The sequence below is a fragment of the Dasypus novemcinctus genome, chromosome 8 (genome assembly GCF_030445035.2).
Source record: "Dasypus novemcinctus isolate mDasNov1 chromosome 8, mDasNov1.1.hap2, whole genome shotgun sequence".
Taxonomy (NCBI): Eukaryota; Metazoa; Chordata; class Mammalia; order Cingulata; family Dasypodidae; genus Dasypus; species Dasypus novemcinctus.
Window position 1 is genome coordinate 42,198,288 of NC_080680.1, and position 21,778 is coordinate 42,220,065.

The 21,778-nt window shown below is 42.7% G+C and overlaps 1 protein-coding gene across 30 annotated transcripts in view; it reads left to right on the forward strand.

Moving 5' to 3' along the window:
* Positions 1-21,778, forward strand: part of KANK1 (KN motif and ankyrin repeat domains 1) — a 236,545-nt gene that overhangs the window by 208,276 nt on the left and 6,491 nt on the right. For 17 of the 30 annotated variants that reach the window (XM_058301732.1, XM_058301727.2, XM_058301729.1 and 14 more), the window contains 6 exons: positions 163-2,835; positions 13,660-13,860; positions 14,516-14,624; positions 15,734-15,976; positions 17,320-17,407; positions 20,913-21,132. In XM_058301732.1, coding sequence (XP_058157715.1) covers positions 163-2,835; positions 13,660-13,860; positions 14,516-14,624; positions 15,734-15,976; positions 17,320-17,407; positions 20,913-21,132 — 3,534 coding nt within the window. The remainder of the gene's footprint in view (positions 1-162; positions 2,836-13,659; positions 13,861-14,515; positions 14,625-15,733; positions 15,977-17,319; positions 17,408-20,912; positions 21,133-21,778) is intronic. The other 13 variants (XM_058301745.1, XM_058301738.2, XM_058301742.2 and 10 more) reach the window with 1 other exon arrangement.

The window sequence follows — 21,778 nt, forward strand, 5'->3', positions numbered from 1 at the left end:
AAACTGAAGTTCAGTGAGGTTTATTAACTTGCTAGGCCAGCTGGTAAGTTGTAGATTAGAACATAGGTCTCTCTGACTCTTAAAATCATTGCAGCTTGCTTTGCTGTGACATGCATATTCTGCATATTAATTGGCTTTTTAATTTTCTCCCCTCTCTCTTAGGAAAAGCAGATGTTCTGAATGGAGACTATGACAAGGAACAGAAAGGGCCTTATTTTGTGGCGACCCCCTATGGTTATCAGCTAGACTTAGATTTCCTCAAATACGTGGATGATATACAGAAGGGAAACACCATCAAGAAACTAAACATCCAAAAGAGGCAAAGGCCATCTGTGCCATGCCCAGAAACTGGGGCCATACCTGGCCAGCAAGGTGTGTGGACTTCCACCGAATCCCTCTCATCCTCCAACAGCGATGACAACAAGCAGTGCCCCAACTCCCTCCTAGCCAGAAGCCACATCACATCAACTCCAATCCCAAAGCCTCCTGCCCCCCTGGAGACCTCGCCTCCTTTTCTTAGCATCCCAGAAAACCGACAGCTGCCACCTCCCTCACCACAACTCCCAAAGCACAACCTTCATGTCACCAAGACTCTGATGGAGACCCGGAGAAGACTCGAACAGGAGAGAGTCATGATGCAGGCGACACCGGGTGAGTTCCGAAGGCCCAGGCTGGCCAGTTTTGGAGGCTTGAGCTCCACGAGCTCCCTCCCCTCCTTTATGGTTTCTGGAAGCCACAATTCTGCCATGCCCCAGCTTCAGAATGGATACCAAGGCAACGGGGATTATGGTGGCTATGTCCCGACTGCTGCCACCACTTCCTCCATGGGGAGCTCCATCCGCCACAGCCCACTGAGCTCAGGGATCTCCACTCCAGTGACCAATGTGAGCCCTATGCACCTGCAGCACATCCGTGAGCAGATGGCCATCGCCCTGAAACGCCTGAAGGAACTCGAAGAGCAGGTACGAACCATCCCTGTGCTCCAGGTAAAGATCTCAGTTTTGCAAGAGGAGAAAAGGCAGTTGTCCTCACAGCTGAAAAACCAAAGGGCTGCTTCCCAGAATAATGTCTGTGGTGTGAGGAAACGGTCCTACAGTGCTGGGAATACTTCTCAACTGGAACAGCTCTCCCAGGCCCAGAGAAGAGGTGGAGAGTTGTACATTGACTATGAGGAGGAAGAGATGGAAAGTGTAGAGCAGAGCACACAGAGGATAAAGGAGTTCCGGCAGCTCACAGCAGACATGCAGGCCCTCGAGCAGAAGATCCAGGACAGCAGCTATGAGGCCTCCTTGGAGCCCCGGGAGAATGGGGAGTGCCAGCCTCGGGAGTGCCGATCTGTGGCTGTGGGTGCCGACGAGAACATGAATGACATTGTTGTGTACCACAGAGGCTCCAGGTCCTGGAAGGATGCGGCTGTGGGAAGAGTTACCGAGACGAGGAATTCTGGGGTCAGCGTAACAGAGGCCATGCTTGGAGTGACTACTGAAGCTGACAAAGAAATTGAGCTGCTACAGCAGACCATAGAAGCCTTAAAGGAGAAGATCTACCGCCTGGAAGTACAGCTTAAAGAAACCACCCATGACCGGGAGATGACTAAACTGAAGCAAGAACTACAGGCTGCTGGGTCAAGGAAAAAAGTTGACAAAGGCATGATGGCCCAGCCACTTGTTTTCAGCAAGATGGTGGAGGCATTGGTGCAGACAAGAGAACAGATGGTAGGCAGTCACGTGGACATGGTGGACACATGTGTTGGCACCTCTGTGCAAACAACTAGCGTAGGCATCTCCTGCCAGCCCGAATGTGTGAATAAAGTCGTGGGGCCCGAGCTGCCCATGAATTGGTGGATTGTTAAGGAGAAGGTGGAAATGCTTGACCAATGTACTGGGAGGTCTGTGGAGATGTGTGACAAGAGTGTGGGTGTGGAAGTCAGTGTCTGTGAGACAGGCAGCAACACAGAGGAGTCTGTGAACGATCTGACACTGCTCAAGACAAACTTGAATCTCAAGGAAGTGCGATCTATAGGTTGTGGGGATTGTTCTGTGGATGTGACCATCTGCTTTCCAAAGGCATGTACATCTCGGAGCATGAACACGGAGGCTCTCGGCCAGGCAGAAGCTGCCGTCATGGCAGTGCCTCTCACCACAAGCCAGCATACCAATACGGTTTTGGAGCAAGTGCACCAGTTCACCAATACGGAGACGGTCATCCTTACCGAATCCTGTACCAACACTTCCCTCAGCACTTTGGACAAGCAAACCAGCACGCAGGCTGTGGAGATGCGGACCGTGGCTGTAGGAGAAGGCCGCGTCAGGGACATCAACTCCTCCGCCAAGATGCGGTCCATCGGCGTTGGAACCTTGCTTTCTGGCAGTTCTGGCTTTGACAAGCCATCTGCTGTGAAGACCAAAGATTCAGGTGTGGGGCAGATAAATATTAATGACAACTATCTGGTTGGTCTCAAAATGAGGAGCATAGCCTGTGGGCCTCCCCAGCTGACTGCGGGGCTGGCGGCCAGCAGGAGGAGTGTAGGCATCGGGGGTGAGCCTGTAGGAGAGTTCACAGAGAACCCCCAAGCCCAGGCTCCATCTGGCTTGATGACCGGCTTGGATCACTACATTGAGCGTGTCCAGAAGCTGCTGGCAGAACAGCAAATGCTGCTGACTGAGAACTATAGTGAACTAGCAGAAGCTTTTGGGGAGCCTCACTCACAGATTGGCTCTCTCAACTCACAGCTCATCAGCACCCTATCGTCCATCAGTTCAGTCGTGAAATATGCAAGCACTGAAGAGCTGAGGAACCCTGACTTCCAGAAAACAAGTCTGGGTGAACTCACAGGTAGGTTGTCCTCCGAGGGACCTGGGAATGGGGAAGGATGGAGACACTATATTTCCAGGTGGTAAGGTTTTTTGTTGTTTTTTAACTTATGGAACTATTTTTTGGAACCATGGGAAAAGCTTTAGAAGACTGAAATGAAAAGCCCTTAGCAACTCTTCTGATTGTCCATATTTGGGAGTTTCGTTTAGCCAATGGCTGAAGACTTAGGGCTAGAAGAAGAAAAATAAATTAGCTTGGGCTGGCCTAGAGGTTGTCTCTTTGTGCTGCTGATTTGATAGGATGTTTTATTTCTTTTTCCTTCCAGGCACTTGTTCATTTTGTACAGGATTGCCTGAAAAATCTCTTTGTACCCACAATTACCAGTACGTTATCAGGAAAAATACTGGTATAAATGTTCTTCATTACATTTTTAAAGGGGGGAGATACCCCATTAATTCATTTACTAATTCAACGAGTGTTTCTTGAATTCCTCTTCTGTTTCTAACATAGGGATAGGCTCTGAGGATAGAGCATTCCCTGTCCTTGTAGCGCTTAGATTCTAGTTGGGAGCACAGACAATTAACAGTACACCCATAGTATGTCAGGAGGTGATAGTGCCATGAAGAAAAGAATGCTGCTTTGGCAATAGCAAGTGCAGGGGCAGGGAGCTATTTGAGATGGGGCTGTCAAAGAATTCTGAGAGAAGGCAGCCCTTTCCCACTCTTCATTTTGGTAGGTGCTTACATTTTTTTCTTTCCGATCCCCTCCCTTATTCATTGAGATTCCTGCTCACCCCTGTGTTTTTCTTTAAATAGAAGCTTATTAATAACTTGAGAAATTACCCTGGAAGATTTTCTGAGTGAGCCTCACTAAAATGACTTTCTGTGTCTCTAGGCGGCAGGTAGTATCCTCAAAGCAAGGGGCCTGACCGCCTCTCACAAGTCACCCTTCTCTGCACTCCGTTTGTAGACTGGGCATTAAAATAGCACCGGTCCTGCAAGGTGGTTGTGCGAATTAAATGTGCTCATGATTCGTGCATAGTGAGCACAGGGTTCTGTTTGTTGTTATTGGCGCTGGAGGTAGGGCTAGGAGTTTGTCAAGTGATTTCTTTTTTAACGTATTAAACTGTAATGGAGGTTTGGAAGCCTACTGAAAGCATACTCTCCATGTAAAATTAGTATGAGAGCTTTAAATAGTTCATATAGTATGTATTAAATTAATTGTGTGTGAAAACATGCCATGTAGACTTTAGTAGGTAAACCACGACCAAAAATTTCAAAGTCTTCCTAACTGAAATAGATTATTTTTATATCCTCCTAGGTTTTGACTTTCAAACCTATATTAGGATCAGTTTTTAGAAACGTGGTGCCACATGGGACAGTTTGTTGTGAAAGAAAAAAATGAACCTAACAGCTGATGTGTGAGGTCTAATAAATGTACAGGGGAGTCAATGTAGAGTAAACAGGATTAAAATGATGTAGACTGAAGCAAAGTTTTAAGTAATATGCCTGCTTTCATGCCCTTTTAAAAATCATGTCAGATGGTGAAGTCAAAATAAAATTTCTAAATTACCTATAGATGCAGATGGCACAATGGATCATCCATAATAAAAGCATTTTCCACCCATCCTTCCTCCCTCCTCCCCAAACTGGGGTTTCTATTTCACATTCTTGCCAAAAATATTCAGCTGTATCTCTGGCGTCATCTGCATAACACCCAGAGCATGAGGATCAGGGAGAAAATTTTGTCTGGCTGTGTTACAGTGAGTGTTGTTCTATTTGCAGTCATGCTGACATTCCACACACCCCCGTTTAGATCTGGTCCTGCAAAAGAACACCTAACTAGTCAGCTGAAATCTGTGAAAACTACAGCATTTGCCAACAAAAGAGCAAGTATTTTTAATAGCAGCCACTTAAGTCACAGTGGCAGCCCCTTCTCAGAACACCCTAGAGCAACTGAGTGAAAGTATTTCTGCAATTCACATCTCATTTGTCTTTAATCATTTTACTTTGAAGTTCTAAAGAGGAATGAGGAACTCAGCCCAGGGTTTTCAGTTTTTCTTTCCTGGTATTTTTTAAATGGGCTGAAAAATAAAGCAGCTTGATCTAGTAAAGTAGAGCTCTTCAACACTGGGAAGGGGAGGCGTTCAGCTGCTCTCAGGATGACGGTGCTCCCTCACACAGGGTGCTCCCTCACGCAGTCTGGACTGAAGGGTTTGCTGAAGCCTAGCGAGGCAGTTATTTCAAACTTAGTTTCCTCCCCAAGTAAAACATTATGGTATTCGGGTTTGACATGTACTGATAAGAGTATATAAATAATGCACCACAGAACCTAGTATAAAAGTATAAAGAAGTTATAATTTTAATCTAGTACTTTAGTATAAAGAAGTTGTGCTCTGAAGCCAGACAGTTTGGGTTCAAACTCTCTCCCTTCCACTAGAACAAATAACTTTAAATTCTTTGTCTCATCCTTCCCTCACAGGGTTGTGATGATCATTCAGTGAGTCATTATGCATTAGCAATTGGAGTAGTCCCTAGCACAGAGTATAAATTCTGGCTGTCATTGTGTTATTGTTTTTAAGACTCCAGAAATGGAAATGTAGACTTAGAACCAATTTCCAAATTTGCACAAAAGGTCTTTGGTTTTCAATCCAGATTTTCAGTTTTGGAATTCTGACTGATGGCTTTTCCCCCTAAGTATTATGCCTTCCCAACTAACAATTTTATCAAAGTAGATATCTTTTAGGTAAAAATGGGAAAACATAAAGTAAATAGGATAAATTTTCAATCAAGAATCATTCACAATCAGTGCCAAAGCAGAGAATAGCCCAAATTTAATTAAGTGTATTAGTGTTCAATCCATAGAATTCCAGTCATTTTTCCTCAGGTTGGAGTTCTGTTGGAAACATTTCTTGGTATGCAGAATAGCATTATTTATGTGTATGTCTCCACATAAAAGGTCACAGGCATTATTCCAGGATTTGAGATACAGGGTCACGGTATTGATGCCACTGGGATCTCGCGGTAACCAAAGACTGTCCATAAAGGATTGTAACTCTCCTGGTACTATGAGTTTAATGGATTTAATATTTTCTTCCATGAAACTAAAGAGTTAAAAAGGAATAAGTTTCTGTTCTCAAAAAAACCTTGGGAGGGGGGGATATTTCTTCTTCTGTAAATCAGTGGGGATCAGTCTGGTTTGAGGAGTGGGTTAGTGTTTCTCCCCCCATCGTTTTGGAGAAAGGGAGAAAAAGGAAGAGAAAAGTTTAGATAAATGACTTCTAGTGACAAATACTCTAAAAATATGTAACTGTCTCAGAGCAAATACAAACAAAACCCATCTATAACGGTGGCATTTAACTGCCTGCCACATAATTTATAGAAAATTCGTCACTCATACTTAAGCGCAAACAAAAGAGTTGCCTTTTATTTTTATTTTTTTTAATTTTTATTTCTCTCCCCTTCCCCCCACCCCAGTTGTCTGCTCTCTGTGTCCATTCGCTGTGTGTTCTTCTGTGACCGTTTCTGTCCTTATCAGCGGCACCGGGAATCTGTGTTTCTTTTCTTTGTTGCATCATCTTGTGTCAGCTCTCCGTGTGTGTGGCGCCATTCCTGGGCAGGCTGCACTTTCTTTCACGCTGGGCAGCTCTCCTTATGGGGTGCACTTCTTGCGCGTGGGGCTTCCCTACGCCGGGGACACCCCTGCGTGGCACAGCACTCCTTGCACGCATCAGCACTGCCAGCTCCACACTGGTCAAGGAGGCCCAGGATTTGAACCGCAGACCTCCCATGTGGTAGGCGGACGCCCTATTCATTGGGCCAAGTTCACTTCCCAGAGTTGGTTTTTAAATCAGCTTCCAGGGATGTGGACATGGCTCAACTAATAGAGCATCCATCTACCATATGGAGAGTCCAGGGTTCGATACCCAGGGCCTTCTGACCCGTGTGGTGAGCTGGTCCATGCACAGTGCTGCTGCACACAGGGAGTTCCATGCCACGCAGGGACGCCCCTGCGTAGGGGTGCAACATGCTCAAGGAGTGTGCCCCCTAGGGAGAGCTGCCCCATGTGAAAAAAGTGCAGGAGTAGCACCGCACACAGGGAGAGCTGACACAGGAAGATGACATACCAAAAAAAGGGATGCAGTTTCCCAGTGACGCTGGATAACGCAAGCGGCCGCAGAAGAGAACACATAGCGAATGGACGCAGAGAGCAGACAACTGGGAAGGGGGGCAGGGAGAGAAATAAATAAAAAAATAAATCTTTAAAAAAAAATCAGCTTCCGTATTTGCACTCTTAGTTTTCTGGTATTTGTTAAAAAAAAGGTTTAGAAACTTGAAGTCCTTCCCATAACTGTGAAAGCAAATTTGTAGAAGATCTGAGCCAAAGCAAAGACAGGGAAATAAAGTCTTTACAAAATACCCCTTCTAGTTAGTTTTCTCCTAGCTCAAATAATATACGAGTTACTTGTCCTTGTACCTGGCTTTTCTTTTTTTATCACAATTTTTAAGAAAATCAACATAACCCAAAACAATGTGTTCCGGAGCCCTGTGGTAGATGATGGCATGAAGTAGAGGAAGCCTTAATGCCTTGGAAGTCAGAATTGCTGACTCCTGGTACCAGGATCGTTTTAGAGAGGGAGAGTCTGAGCCTCCAGGGCTTCCTGTGTCAGAGTTGAACTAGGCTTTTCTCCTAGGGTCCGTTTCAACAGGATTATTGCATAAAAGTGACCGTTCACAGGCTGCCCATCAGATTTCCCTGGAGAACTTGTTCAGAATTCATGGTTTCCTGTCTATACCACCACTCACCTCCCAGTAGGTACATCTAAGTCCGACTTCAGTGAAATGTTGTTGGAATAAATGGCTTTAGGGCAGAATTTCATAATCTGGGGTCTCTAGCTTCTTTGGACCCTTTTGTGTTTGGGCTTTTTGTGAAGAAAGAGCCCATAATTTTCATGAGATTCTCAAAAGGGATAACTGGCCCTTGGAAAGATTTAAAAAAAAAAAAAATCACAGATCCGGGACATCTGTTACTGACCCTGGGAACAAGTACTTAAACCCTGAGGAAAATCTTTTTTAAAGATGTAAAATCTGTCCACCACCTTTTTGAGCCTATCTCTTAGCATATACCTGAAACCCTTGCTCCTTTAAACTGATGCCTTGTCATTTTAGCAGGTGCTAGTGAAATGCAAATGCAGTCTGGAGAAAGGATGCCAGTTTACTTTGACACTTAGACTCTGAATTAATCCTGTAGCATGCAGTTCATTTCAGGCTTACACATGGAGATTGGTAGTGTTTGAGAACTGGAAATGGCTTTGAGTTCATGGTTGCCCATTCAAGGTAGTTTTTGATATTTGAAGATCGCTGTTTATTAAACAGCTGTTTATTCTTCCTCTGAGCAGCAAGTCATTCATATCTCAATAAAGATGATTGAGGTCCACTCTGTACCCATTTCTCTCCACTTCAGTTGGTAAATGTGTCAAATGTCAATTCTTGGCAAACTGGCACTATAACAGAAATACAAGTGATCCATACCTTGAAGTATTTACATCCAATTGGGAAACCAAGACATGTGCACCAGAAATGTGAATAATGGCCTGAGGCAGTGTATATTCGACACCAAGTAAACTGCAAATAGGAAGTGCTCCAAGAGTTCTGCCCCAGTCAGGCTCGCAGAGGGCTGGGGAGGAGATGAGCTTCGGGAGTTAATGGGGACCTTAGCTGCCTGGGGAAGCTCAGAGACCACATCTGCTTGACCCAGCTTCAGCTGATGTAGCCCGCAGGTGTGTCTTGTCTGGGTTTCGAGCCTAGGGAGGGTGTGTAATGAAGTATGGGTGAGGTTGTGGTGAGAGAATCTGCTTCCTCGTCAACTCTAGCATTTTAAATTTCTGATGAAGTACCCACCTTAGATACATTCATTACAGCTGTCTTAGTTCCCAAGAAAAGGTCACACTGGCCCTAGAAATGATTAAACTGCAGCTCAGACAGTTTTTCTTTCTTCGGTTTGTTGATTGTTCATGTTGTTCACACACATTGACATTCGAGCAGAGTTCTGCAAGGTGAGGCTAGGAAAAAAAAGAAAGATTGTCCTTTCCATCAAAACTACATACTTGCTTCTCCTTTCTCCCCACCCCCAAAAGTAATATGGACCAATAAAATGTAATTCATGGCTGATCTCTATTATCCGTTCTCCAAACCAATATTACATCTGAAAAGAATGGATTCATGCACAAGCCTTTTTTCTCTGCGAAAAAACTGGAAATATCCTTGCCGATTCCTTTGAATTCTCAGTTGTACTTTAGGAAAAAACCTAAATAAGGGAAACGGACTTGGCCCAGTGGTTAGGGCGTCCGTCTACCACATGGGAGGTCCGCGGTTCAAACCCCGGGCCTCCTTGACCCGTTTTGAGCTGGCCCATGTGCAGTGCTGATGCGCGCAAGGAGTGCCATGCCACGCAGGGGTGTCCCCTGCGTAGGGAAGCCCCACGCGCAAGGAGTGCACCCCATAAGGAGAGCTGCCCAGTGCAAAAGAAAGTGCAGCCTGCCCAGGAATGGCGCCGCCCACACTTCCCATGCCGCTGAGGACAACAGAAGCGGACAAAGAAACAAGACGCAGCAAATAGACACAGAGGGCAGACAACCGGGGGGGCGGGATTAAATAAATAAATAAATCTTTAAACCTAAATGGTTGTCCTCCATAATGAATTGGAAATTTCAGTCCTACCTGTTCTTTTTTTTTTTTTAATTTAGAAATTTATTTTGTGTATCACTGTTACAGGTTACTCAGTTAACATAAGATAACTTCAATAACAATAAGTCAGTGGTTACACTTCTTTTATTCATTCCTCAGTCTTGAGGGATTTGGGATGATGTGTACTCTGACTGCTTCAGGCTGAGAAGGGACATAGATATAGGGCAGGGGAGAGGAACTGTTTTGCTTGCAGTTGAAGATTACTCCTTGCTTTTGGGATGGGGCTGGTCCATCATCGTTTTGTTAGTTGTCCAGGGCAGGCCCGAAAAACTGGAGAGTAGGAGCTGACCATATTATCTGCTGGATTTCAGGGCTCAACCAGCATAGGGACAATATGAAGACATTTAAGTATCCAAGAAATAGATTTTTAAGAAGTCCTACCTATTTTTTGTTGGTTTGTTTTAATTTATTGTTTTCTTACCTATTCATAAGTAAATTAGATAGGTGCTCTTTAAAAATCAAATTAGACTGCCTAGTTGAATATTTGGCACAGTTGCCTGGTTAATTACTTGGCCACTTTGTTCATAGCTGTGTTTTCAGAAAGCACTTGGTGTTATAAACGAAAACATGGATTTGCATGCCAGAACAGGTGGCATATGTGAGCATAGCAACTTGGAAAATCCATTTTAATATAGTTTAAAAATAAATTTTCTAACCAATTTAGAAATACATTGCTATAAACAAACAACACCTATTCCAGATGGATAAATGTCACAAAGAAAACTGGAGAAGGTGATCTCTTTAAAACTTCCAGTTGTATTTTTATTGAATTATTTTCGTTTTCTAATAGTCTGTTTTTAATAGTTTTAGAGTCAAGGACAATAAAAAGTTTTCATTTAAAATTATTTTTCCTTATAGTTTGCCTTACTGTTATAATGATACATACATTAAGCACTAAGTGCACTTCAGAATTAGAATTAATGCATGCATGCAAAGTGCGCTTTTCCAGAACTACTGAGATTTCTGTCACTTGCTGACTTTCTGTCTTCGCTAATCTGGCTGAGTGGTAAAGTGAGGCTCAGGCCTTACTGGCATTTATGGGAATCATCGCTTTGAATTAACAAGAGAAGAGTTTTCACAGTTGCCCACAGCCTGTTCACCACCTCCTGTGGATGCCTGTGGGAACCTTTTCACCTGTAGGAAAGTGTGTTGGGGGCATCTAAGGCTGGAGTAGTTCTGAAGGTGCCTTGTGGTTCTTCCTGTTGTTTTGTATCCAGATGCATTGGGTAGCATTTACTCCTGGTCATAGACTTCTACCATTAGTGTCCAGGGCTATTAATTAAACCACCACTAATTAAACTCTAATTTAGATGGAACCAGATATCTCTGATAATTGTTGAAGCTAGTAATGGAAATATAGGTGTTTGTTATACTATCTCTTTTTATATGTGTTTAAGGGTTCAGTAATAGTAATAAAAACTATGAATGTGTTTGCATTTAAGACCCCCCCCCCCCCCCCCGGGGAGCTCCCCATCCCTACAGAGCTAGAGAAGGAACATTGTGCTATTCATTAATAGACAAAGTACTGGACACTGATCCCAGAAGTGTGTGTTAGACTCCGCTCTGTGGCCTTGGGAAAGTCACTGAACCTGCCTGGCCTTTGCCTTTCATAGCTGGAAGTGTGAGAGTTAAAATTTAAATGACTTCTAATGCCTCACATTGAATATTTTGCTTTAACTCCCAAATCCCACCTCCCGCCCTTTTTATTGTGGCATTGTCCTTGTTGCTTTAAACCAGTGTTTTTCAAAGTGGATTGTCTACATCCAGTTCTCTTGAGGGTGGGCAGGTGGGGTATGTCAGAAATGCAGATCACTGGGCCCCTACCCCAGACCTGCAAAATGACTTCCTGGCCGCAGGTGTTCGGGGAGCGCCTTTTAACAAACACCCCAGTTGATTCTCATTGTAGATGAAGTTTGAAGAAAACCATTTTAGGGTTTGTAATTAGTTCTTTATCTTCTGATTGCCCCAAAATACAATCAGTATTTAAACTGTCTTTTTGGGGGATGGGCGGGTAGAGGTAAGGATCAACCAGCCCTCAAAGCTTTACTTAAAAAGAGAGAATGTTGTGATCAAATTACTTGTCATGACATTATTGCAAGTGTATTTAAATGTTTTATTTGTATTAGTAATACGTTTATAAGGCACAATTTAGGAAATAGTAAAGAATATAATCTCGACCCTTAGAAAAACAATATTAAGCACTTTTATTATATGTCCTTCCAGACTTTTTCTTATATGCATACATATGAATATAATTATTGGCTGACTTAGGTTTATTTTTTCCATATTTTTTATAACCTATTTTTAAAACTCACATATCATGCGTATTTGTCTATTTTAACAAATGTCTCCCCATCAACATTTTAATGATTGCATAGAATTCCTTTGTATAAACATGCCAGCACTTATTTCAGCAGTTTATCGAGAGACTATCTGCCTCTTTTTACTCTGCCTCTTTTTACTCTTTTAAACATAGTAACAATGAACATCCTTCTATAGGTTTTTATATACCTTTAAGATAAAATTTCTAGGGAAGCAGACTTGACCAAGTGGTTAGGGCGTCCGTCTACCCCATGGGAGGTCCGTGGTTCAAACCCTGGGCCTCCTTGACCGGTGTGGAGCTGGCCCACACGCAGTGCTGATGCGCACAAGGAGTGCCGTGCCACGCAGGGGTGTCGGGGCTGCGCGCCTTAAGGAGAGCCGCCCAGCACGAAAGAAAGTGCAGCCTGCCCAAGAATGGCGCAGCATACACGGAGAGCTGACACAAGATGACATGACAAAAAGAAACAGATTCCTGTGCTGCTGACAACAGAAGTGGACAAAGAACACGCAGCAAATAGACACACAACAGACAACTGGGGTGGGGGGGGAGAAGGGGAGAGAAATAAATCAAATCTTTAAAAAAAAAAAAATTTCTGGAAATCAAATTACTCCATTTATTTTAAGTGATTTTGAACCCAGTTAATCCATATTTTCTGCAGGAAAAAAGTGGTAAATACAGGTAAAAAGTAAAATCATAGGTGTCATTTGGTGTAGAGTCTTCCAGATACTTATATGTGCGTTAATGTGTTTTAATAGGATCATACCATACATGGAATTATATTATCTGCTTTTCTCATATAACTATTATGAACATCTTTCCATATCAGCCACATTGAAAATTCTATAATATACCTATATATGTTAATTACATATTATTTTATCCAATATTCCTGCTCTGGTCAATGAATAAATATTAAGTACCTAACATATGCAAAAACATTCTCAGAGATGTGATGAGAGAAACAAAGTTCAACAGAACTGTTCATGCCATCAAAATGTTTATAGTCTAGAAGGGGGTCTAGTGCATAAACTTTTTACCTTGTATTATAGATACCATTGTGGAAGATGGCTATGAGGATTTAGAGAAAAGAAAGTTAATTTTAGTGAGGGATATCAGGAAAGGGCCTGAGGAGGAAGTGATGGGGGTGTTTGGCCGTGTGAAGAAGGGGGAAGCATGGTATTCCAGATAGAAAAAGAGAATTTAAAAAGGTATGCTGCCAGGAAAATGAGAGTCCCCTGCTTCCTACATGGGAGTCATTCCATTTACAGGGATGTTACCCTGCTCCTGATAAGGACCACAGGACTCATGGGAGATAAATCAGGCGAGCTAAGTTGGTGCCAGTTGATTGTTAGGATGTTGGCCAGCTGTGTATAGTGCATTTCCTGAGTGGAGCTGTTGGGTTTGTTTTATGGGATAACGGTGGGATTAGAGCCAATTGGGAGTATTGCTCTGGCAGCAGTGGGGTAAGAGGAACAATAGAGGAAGAGAGACAGGATGCTATTTTAGTGGTCCAGGTGAGAGGTAATAGGAACAGAGAGCAAAGAAGAGATGATGCAGCATTAGAATGGCAAGCCTTGTCAGGTCCAGATGTAAGGGAAAGGTTCAGAGTCACAGAAGGCCTTGTAGGTTGGTGCTTGGGTGACTTAGATGGTAGTGCCGTTTCTACAAAAAGAAAACACAGGGAAGCCCTTGAGAAAATGATGAGTTGCTGGACCCTGTAAACTATTTAGACCATTTTGTTCACTTCTACTGTCATATCTTTCATCTTCCTGGCAGGAAATAATTTGGAATATCCCTGTAAGCATGGAGCTCTGCTGCCACTGGGAGGGCCATTCACCTCACAGATGTCCCTGCATGAGGAGGAAGTAGGGACCACAGAAGGGAAACTCAACGGTGACCCTGGCACCTTCCCCTCTCAGGAAAGCCCGCTGTCTCCAGTGAACCTGACGGACGACCAGATCGCTGCGGGGCTCCACGGTAATGTTTCTCACAGTCCTTAGCATCAGGCCCCTAGGCCCAGCATTGCCAGCATTCAGTTCTAAAGTCAGGTTGCCTTATAAGTTGACCTAGAAGAAAGAGAATCTAGTTGTGGGAAGAGAGACCTAGAACATGTTTGAACGATTACTAAAGCCGGAAAGGTGTGGAGTCCCCTTCAGAAAACCTATCAGATACTACTGCTGACTATGAAATATTTTACACAGCATTTAGCTCTTTCACTGTCTAGCAGGGATATGTTCTTTCCAGGAACAGTTATCTCAGACAAAGGAAAGAAGCATAATTATCCCTGCCGAGGTACCAACATGGTTTTTGAGGATCAAGTGAGATGTGGCATCACTTTGTAAACAACAGTGACTCCTGATAAAAATGGTAGTTGTTGCTGCTTTTGTTAAGGCTGGTGTGGAGGTACTGATGCATTTTTTCTTGTTTCAAGAAAGTTATTAATGAAACTTTGACTTTCTTTACATGCACATAATTTCCGAACGTATTTGTGTAAGTTTCTTATATATGCGTTCCAAGATCTACATTTCATAAATAAAAAAACTAATGTACCTGGAGAAAGATTACCTATTCATTTAACTTGTATGGTTGTGAGTTATGTTAATTTTGATCATTTTGATTCACTTTTTAACAGGATGTACAAATAACGAAAGTACACTGAAGTCCATCATGAAGAAGAAAGATGGGAACAAAGATTCAAATGGCACAAAAAAGAATCTTCAGTTTGTTGGCATTAATGGAGGGTAAGGACAATGGAGGTCCCAGAGTTCTCCCGTGGTCTGTCTGTCTCTGTTGCCTCCTGCCTGGTCACGTTGAAAGGTACCTACCCTGGGATGCTGCCACATCTTGGTGACGGAAGATTCCCTTCTCAGAAAGGTGCAGTTGGGCTTCTCTTCTCTCCTCCTCTTGCTCTCTCTAAGGATATGTCGCTCTTTAAGGATACCTGATGAAGCTGAGCGATTTACATCTCCTCACCTCTGATCTGAAAAACATAGTCTTCTACAAATCGGCGGGTTTCCTGTGCTGTGCTGAACAACTCGTACTTACCTATAAGAATTCAGAAGGAAGCAGAGAGTGGGAGCATCACTCCATAGGGCCAGTGATAGTCATCCTCTACTTCAAAATGGGCCATTCACAACAAAATTGTATGGCCTTTCTCCTGAACAATAACCCAGCTACCCCATCAGGTCTCTGCTTTCTAAATAGAATGTGTATATATATATGTAGTTTATTCCTTCTCTTCCAGTTGGCCCCGGTAAAGTTGCCTGTTTGTCCTCCTACAACATCAATATATGACCTCCACAAGAAAGTAATAGTGCAAAGAATTAATTGAGAGAATATTCATAGTAAAGTGTACCACAGAGATCAATATGATTGATCAATAGACTTCCTAAATCTTGAAAGCGATATTAGGTAAAATGGCCTAGGAGGTTATGAAGGGTATACACAAGAGGAGCTGTGGTTACTTAGGTAATCTGTTCACCTTGGCACTGGGAGAATTAATGAGGCAAAATAGGAAGAATGAAAAAAAGCAGAAATTAAAAATAAGCATCTGCCAACCTGGTATGCCTAAAGTAAATTTCTTGATTTATCCTAAGCCAGAGGTGTTACAATTTTTTTCACAAGTGATATATAATACAAATTACCAGCCCAGGTTGTGTCATAGTGAGAACCCATTCAAAACCACAGGCATTGAACTAGACCTTACTTTGAACTTACAAGCAACAGGATCTAAAACCACTGGTGAAACTTCTGGAGTCAGTCAGCAGCTTTCCCTTCATAGAAATTGCTAGATTTCCTTGGGTCTTTATGGGCACACCTTGCATCTCCTGAAATCCCAATTGCCACCTAGGTATGAAACAACTTCAAGTGATGATTCCAGCTCAGATGAAAGCTCTTCTTCCGAGTCAGATGATGAATGTGATGTCACTGAGTATCCTCCTGAAGAAGAGGAGGAGGAAGAGGAGGATGAAGACACACAGGGAGTGGCACGAGGGCACCATGCAGTTAATTTTGAAGGTTTCAAGTCCACCAGGGTGGAAGATGAAATGCAGGTTCAAGAATGTGAACCTGAGAAGGTGGAAATCAGAGAGAGGTGTGGTACATTCTCCTTCCCTCCCCTGACCCCTCCCACATTTGATGTACTTTGGCAGTAGAATTGGCCAGCTAGCAATTATGCAGTTATAGTTGTTTAGTGTCTCCAAAGGCAAGATGTTCCTCACAGATATGCACAATTTGGCATGTTACTGATAATACATAAGTACAGAATGTGACAACTTCTAGCTCTCTTATGGTAGCATAGAGAAAGACTTGAAATCTGGACATTTTTATCATCTGAAACTTTTAACTATTGGCTATTTTATATGCAGAATCACTACCCTCAGAGCTATTAAGCACCACTAAAATTTCCATTTTTTGGACACTCTACCTTATATTTAAAGACATAGAATTTTTTTGCTGATGGGTACACATTTTTTAAAGTCTCAGATTTTATCTTTTATCATTTATCTTGACGCAGGTGTTAGTACTGTTATTACAGGATCATCATGTGCACGAGGAACAGTGTTTTGGGTTTTTGGTTTTGGCTTTTTTTTTTTTGCTCATTGAGTGATAGGAGAACACTACAAGAATGGATATTTGGGAATATCATAAACAACAGCTGGCATAAAACCACAAATAAAAAGCCCTGAAACATGTGCCTAAAGATGTGGTAAATTTTAAAGTCTAGTAGAAAACATGGATTTGAATCTTATAAAACAGGAGAGGGTAGGCTAGAGCAGATGGAAACTTCAGTATGGTTTTTCACTGAGGATTATAAATAGATAATTTCAGAAGATTATCCTATTTACTTTGTCAAATGAAAGTTTAACTGCATTAACACAAGGTAAGTGTTTTTTGTTTACATTTGCATTTATCTTCTGTTGGTTCCCTATCCTGTCATCTGATTTTTCACAGCTTTATTGAGATGTAATTTACATGCCATGTCATCTAAATTTTTAAGCTTAATTTTTCATCTAGGTTAAACAAACACTTCTTATAACACCAAATGTAGATATGTGGCTTACTATTCAGCATATTGTATATATGGTAATTCAGACCTCAGCAAGCCATCAAGAATAAAACTATTTTTGAGAACTTAAGACAAAAGGAGCAAAAATCTCCAGATGTTACTCCATATTGTCATAAACACCAAAACTGTTTGCTGAAAACTACTCTCACCAAAAGACGTTGTTCTCTGGCTGGAGGAGATGGCTCTGTATGGCAGTCTCAGTCCTCAAACCCCTGAACTGCCTCCAGCCAAGCACCTTACACCACCATGACCTGCCTGGGTTGACTTGGGGCCACTTGTCTTGTAAATAGGTATAGAGTTGATATAAAAACAACTTTGCTTTTTTGGCCAATCGTGAGCTCTCTTTCTCTGTTCCCTTGCCCCTTTAGGTACGAGTTAAGTGAAAAGATGTTATCTGCATGCAACTTGCTGAAAAATAATATAAATGACCCCAAAGCTTTGACCAGCAAAGATATGGTGAGTCTAACCTGCAGACACTCTCCCCTGTGGGTACGGAGTACCCAACTGAGCACCATTGAGAGGGTCAGCTACTGCCTGCCCCTGAACTATTGTTGCTTATGTGCTTTTTCCCCCAAAACTATTTCTAGCATGAGTGGGCGGGCTGAGCATCATGCTGCCTAGCTCACTGGACCACACTTGATCATTTTCCTCAGAGACGACCTTGGATATCCTTTAACCACCCTGTACTTTTCTTGGGGGTGGCAGCATCTGTGAGGCGCATATGCTTGAAAATGGAGGGTTAATTGCAGTTGGTTACCTTCTTTTTACATCTCTGCTTCTGTTTTCAGAATCTTGTGATCCAGGAAGCAGAATCCCAGTTTTTGGGTTTTTGTTTTGTTTTGGCCTCTGGGCCAAGGTCAGCATTCCTTTCAATTATAAAACTGCATATTATGTTCTGATGTGGAATGCAGGCTGCCCCTATTTTTAAACATAAAAATAACTGCACTTGTCATCTTCTCACAGTTTGAGAGATTCAGAAGCAGATAAGAAAGAGGTAGATGGTTGCTTTAGTGATCATGAATGGCACAACATAAGGAAAGATAAATATTTCTATGACGATGGTGAATTTGACTCCATTGCCAATTATGTCATTCTCATGAATCCCTGAGTTTTGATGTGCAGCTTTTTTCTTAGGCTAGATTGACTCTCTCATTGACACTTCTGTCTATCTTCAGGGCACTGAGAAAATGTAGCTTCTCATGTTAATTTAGACAGTAATGTGCATCAGAATTTTTGCATGTTAACAATGTATTTAGTATGACATTTTATGCAGAATCAGTGAAGTCAGCAGCTGGTAGAAAAGAGGATTTAGGAGGCTCACAGGATTATAGAATTAGGAAACGAAAGATGTTGAGACTGGAAGGAACTTAAGGAATTACCTAACCTCGGGAAGGCAAAGTTTTCTTCTTGTACATAAAACACAATCCGAAGATCATGTGTTCCTAGTGCACTCTGTTAAGAAGAATTGCTGATGATTGTCACAGGTGTGGGTGGAAGTATGAGGTAGGTATGCTTGTAGGCCCAACTCTATTCCAGTCCTGTCTGCTTTGACTGAAGGCCTTATGTAGAGTGACATGTACCAGTTAGGCCAGGCCTAGATGAGAGCTGTGTGAGTGCTGGTCCGTGTCCCTGCATATCCCCGCTAAACCATATTGCCTTATCATTTGGTATATCTCTTTTATTAATGATGGTATAGTCTCATTTATTTATATTGCTACAGAAACTTAAATTTGTCAAAGCCAGCTGAATCTTGATATTCAATTAGTATGCCAAAATAATAGGAGCATGGCAGTCAGGTTTACCGAAGGAAATACTAAATAAAAGTCCTGGTCTTAGAGGAACACAATTGCATGTTAAAATTCATCTGGCACATACCAGATGTCTGGCTATTTAATGTATGTGGCTACAAATAGTAAAAACATGAAACTTCAGCTGCTGTGTTAATATTTCCCATTAGGTTTAACCCAAATATAAAACTAGTGCTCTAGGAAGGTAGCAGACTTGGCCCAGTGGTTAGGGCGTCCGTCTACCACATGGGAGGTCCGCGGTTCAAACCCCGGGCCTCCTTGACCCGTGTGGAGCTGGCCCATGCGCAGTGCTGATGTGCGCAAGGAGTGCCCTGCCACACAGGGGTATCCCCCACGTAGGGGAACCCCATGCGCAAGGAGTGTGCCCCATAAGGAGAGCCGCCCAGTGCAAAAGAAAGTGCAGCCTGCCCAGGAATGGTGCTGCACACACGGAGAGCTGACACAAGATGACGCAACAAAAAGAAACACAGATTATGCAGCAAAATAGACACAGAGAACAGACAATCCGGGAAGGGGAGATAGATAGATAGATAGATAGATAGATAGATAGATAGATAGATAGATAGATAGATAGATAGATAGATAGATAGATAGACTTTAAAAAAAAAAAAAAAACTATTGCTCTAGGACCCCAGATTTTATAGCCATGGTGTTCTCAAAATACTCAGTTATATGGCCTTCAGAGAGGACTTCCCATTTTTGCATCCCCCAAATTGCCTATGTTGGTGTCATGCACACACTCAGGATATCAGTATAATTTTGTTGATTGAATTTTCATTCAGTGAAGAGGGTTTAAAGTATTGTGCCACAATAAAGTAGTGGACAGGTGAGTGAAGGCAATGCCATACTGAATAATCATACCAGAATAACCAGCTATGCATCAGTAATAGTGTTAGACTATCCAGAAGACTTCAAAAACAGAGACATCAGAATCAGTAAAAGAGTTAAGTTAAATTTAACTCTTTCCTGGCCAGGACCCTTTTCATTGAGTGACACAAAATAAAAATCAAATGGGAGCAGGAAGGTAAAAAGATGGAAGCATTACAGTCCAAACCTCACCTTTTCTATAGAGAGAGCACTTTTTGGGTTCTGCTGTTTTTAACATAGCTTTCTTTCTGTCTTTGATGTATTTTTAAACTTTTAAGCTATAACAAGGTAAAATTGAATGGTGAACTCATACAGGAAAGAGAGAGCACTTTTTGGGTTCTGGTGTTTTTGACATAGGCTTTCTCTCTGTCTCTGATGTATTTTTAAACTTTTAAGCAGTAACAAGATAAAATTGACTGGTGAACTCATACAGTAGAAGGCCCATGGAAAAATATTGCAGTCTTCCCGGTCACCAACACTGGCAATGCCAGTCTAGTTGGAACTTGGACTTGGTCCAAGTTGTACTTGATTCATCCATGAAACAAGTTCATGTTTCCACAGTCTAAGGGAAGTCAGAGTGGGACTGATGATCAGAGGCATGTGGTTCCAAATGAGAAATGTAATTTGTTCCAGGCCTGCTTTTTAATTTGGGATTGGAGTGGGAACTGGCTTGGCTGCAAGACTATAGTCTCCAACCTCATTCTTTAGAAGAGTTGAAGGAGATGAGGTTGGTCTGGATAGGAAGGAAGTAGAATAATTAAATGTGGGTTAATTAATTGCTTCTGTCCTGAGTTTTATGAAAATTGTCTGCAAGGCTAGCATAACTACATAATAGTAACTGCTCAGTAATAAGGAGAGCCAGTCCTAACTGTTTTACACATATTGCCTCATCTGTCTGCATCACAAAATTATGAAGGGAAGGTATTTTTATTATGCCCATTTTACAGATGAGAAACTGAGACCTAGAATAAGTAAATTCCCTGGGTCATGCAGCTCATAAGTAACAGAGCGAGAATTTGAACCAAGTTGATCTGGCTCCAAACCTGTAATTCTTGTGTGGTACACTGTGGCCTCTTTTGTGGGCATTAAACATATATATGGTTTAAAATGGGAAGGGATGTTCCAGCGCAAGCGTTGCGGCTTCTCCTAGGACTCTAGGTTGCGTCTCTAGTTTCTGAGAACTGCATATACTTTGACTGTAAAAGGCCTGGTTTCTCGGGCTTTCAGCAAGCTCTCAGAGAAGTCTATAAACACAAGGACTCATGGCCCCTCGGTGTTTTTGGCAGAGGTTCTGTCTGAACACCCTGCAGCACGAGTGGTTCCGGGTGTCCAGCCAGAAGTCGGCCGTCCCAGCCATGGTGGGGGACTACATAGCCGCCTTCGAGGCCGTCTCCCCGGATGTCCTCCGCTACGTCATCAACATGGCCGACGGCAACGGCAACACGGCCCTGCACTACAGCGTTTCCCACTCCAACTTTGAGATCGTGAAGCTGCTCTTGGACGCTGGTAGGTTGGCTGCTCTTCTCTCTTCTCTAGCAGCACTCACATGGTGCCTCATTGCAAAGAAGTTGGTTGATCCCCTCTGGAATTCTGTGGCCCTTCTAAAATCCTTTTCACTGCTTTTTCACGTCATGTGGCAAGATTTAGTTCTGAGTCATTCCTGGGAGGCTTGAAGTTTCAACAGAACTTTGGTGACACAGAACCCAGCTCTCCCTTGAAATGAAGTTGTGAGGATATTGTGCATTCAAGCGAGGTGTGTCCCTGGTAATAAGCATGACTCAGGTTCCACCCGAGCTGACTCATGCGGGCTTGGCTGCTTAGCACTCAGGAGGCAGAGTCCTGGGGTAGATGGTTTACCCTCGCTCCACATCCACCATCCAGCCATCCTGCCAAGGTGTGAGCCTAGTCAAAATGGGGCCCGAGCAAAACCACCATAACAGGTTATTTTAGAATTCTCACCATTCTCTCCAAAATAAGTCCTATTACTGGGGAATCAGCATAGAGCAAAAAAAGTGTTATTATATCTAACCATAGTAATAAGATTAGTGGACTTTCTTGTTTTTAAGTGAAACTTGCCATCCCAGAATATAGCTCATGGATGTATTAAACACAAAGTGAGGGAGTGATGCAGAGAAAGGTCTCCTTGAGAGAG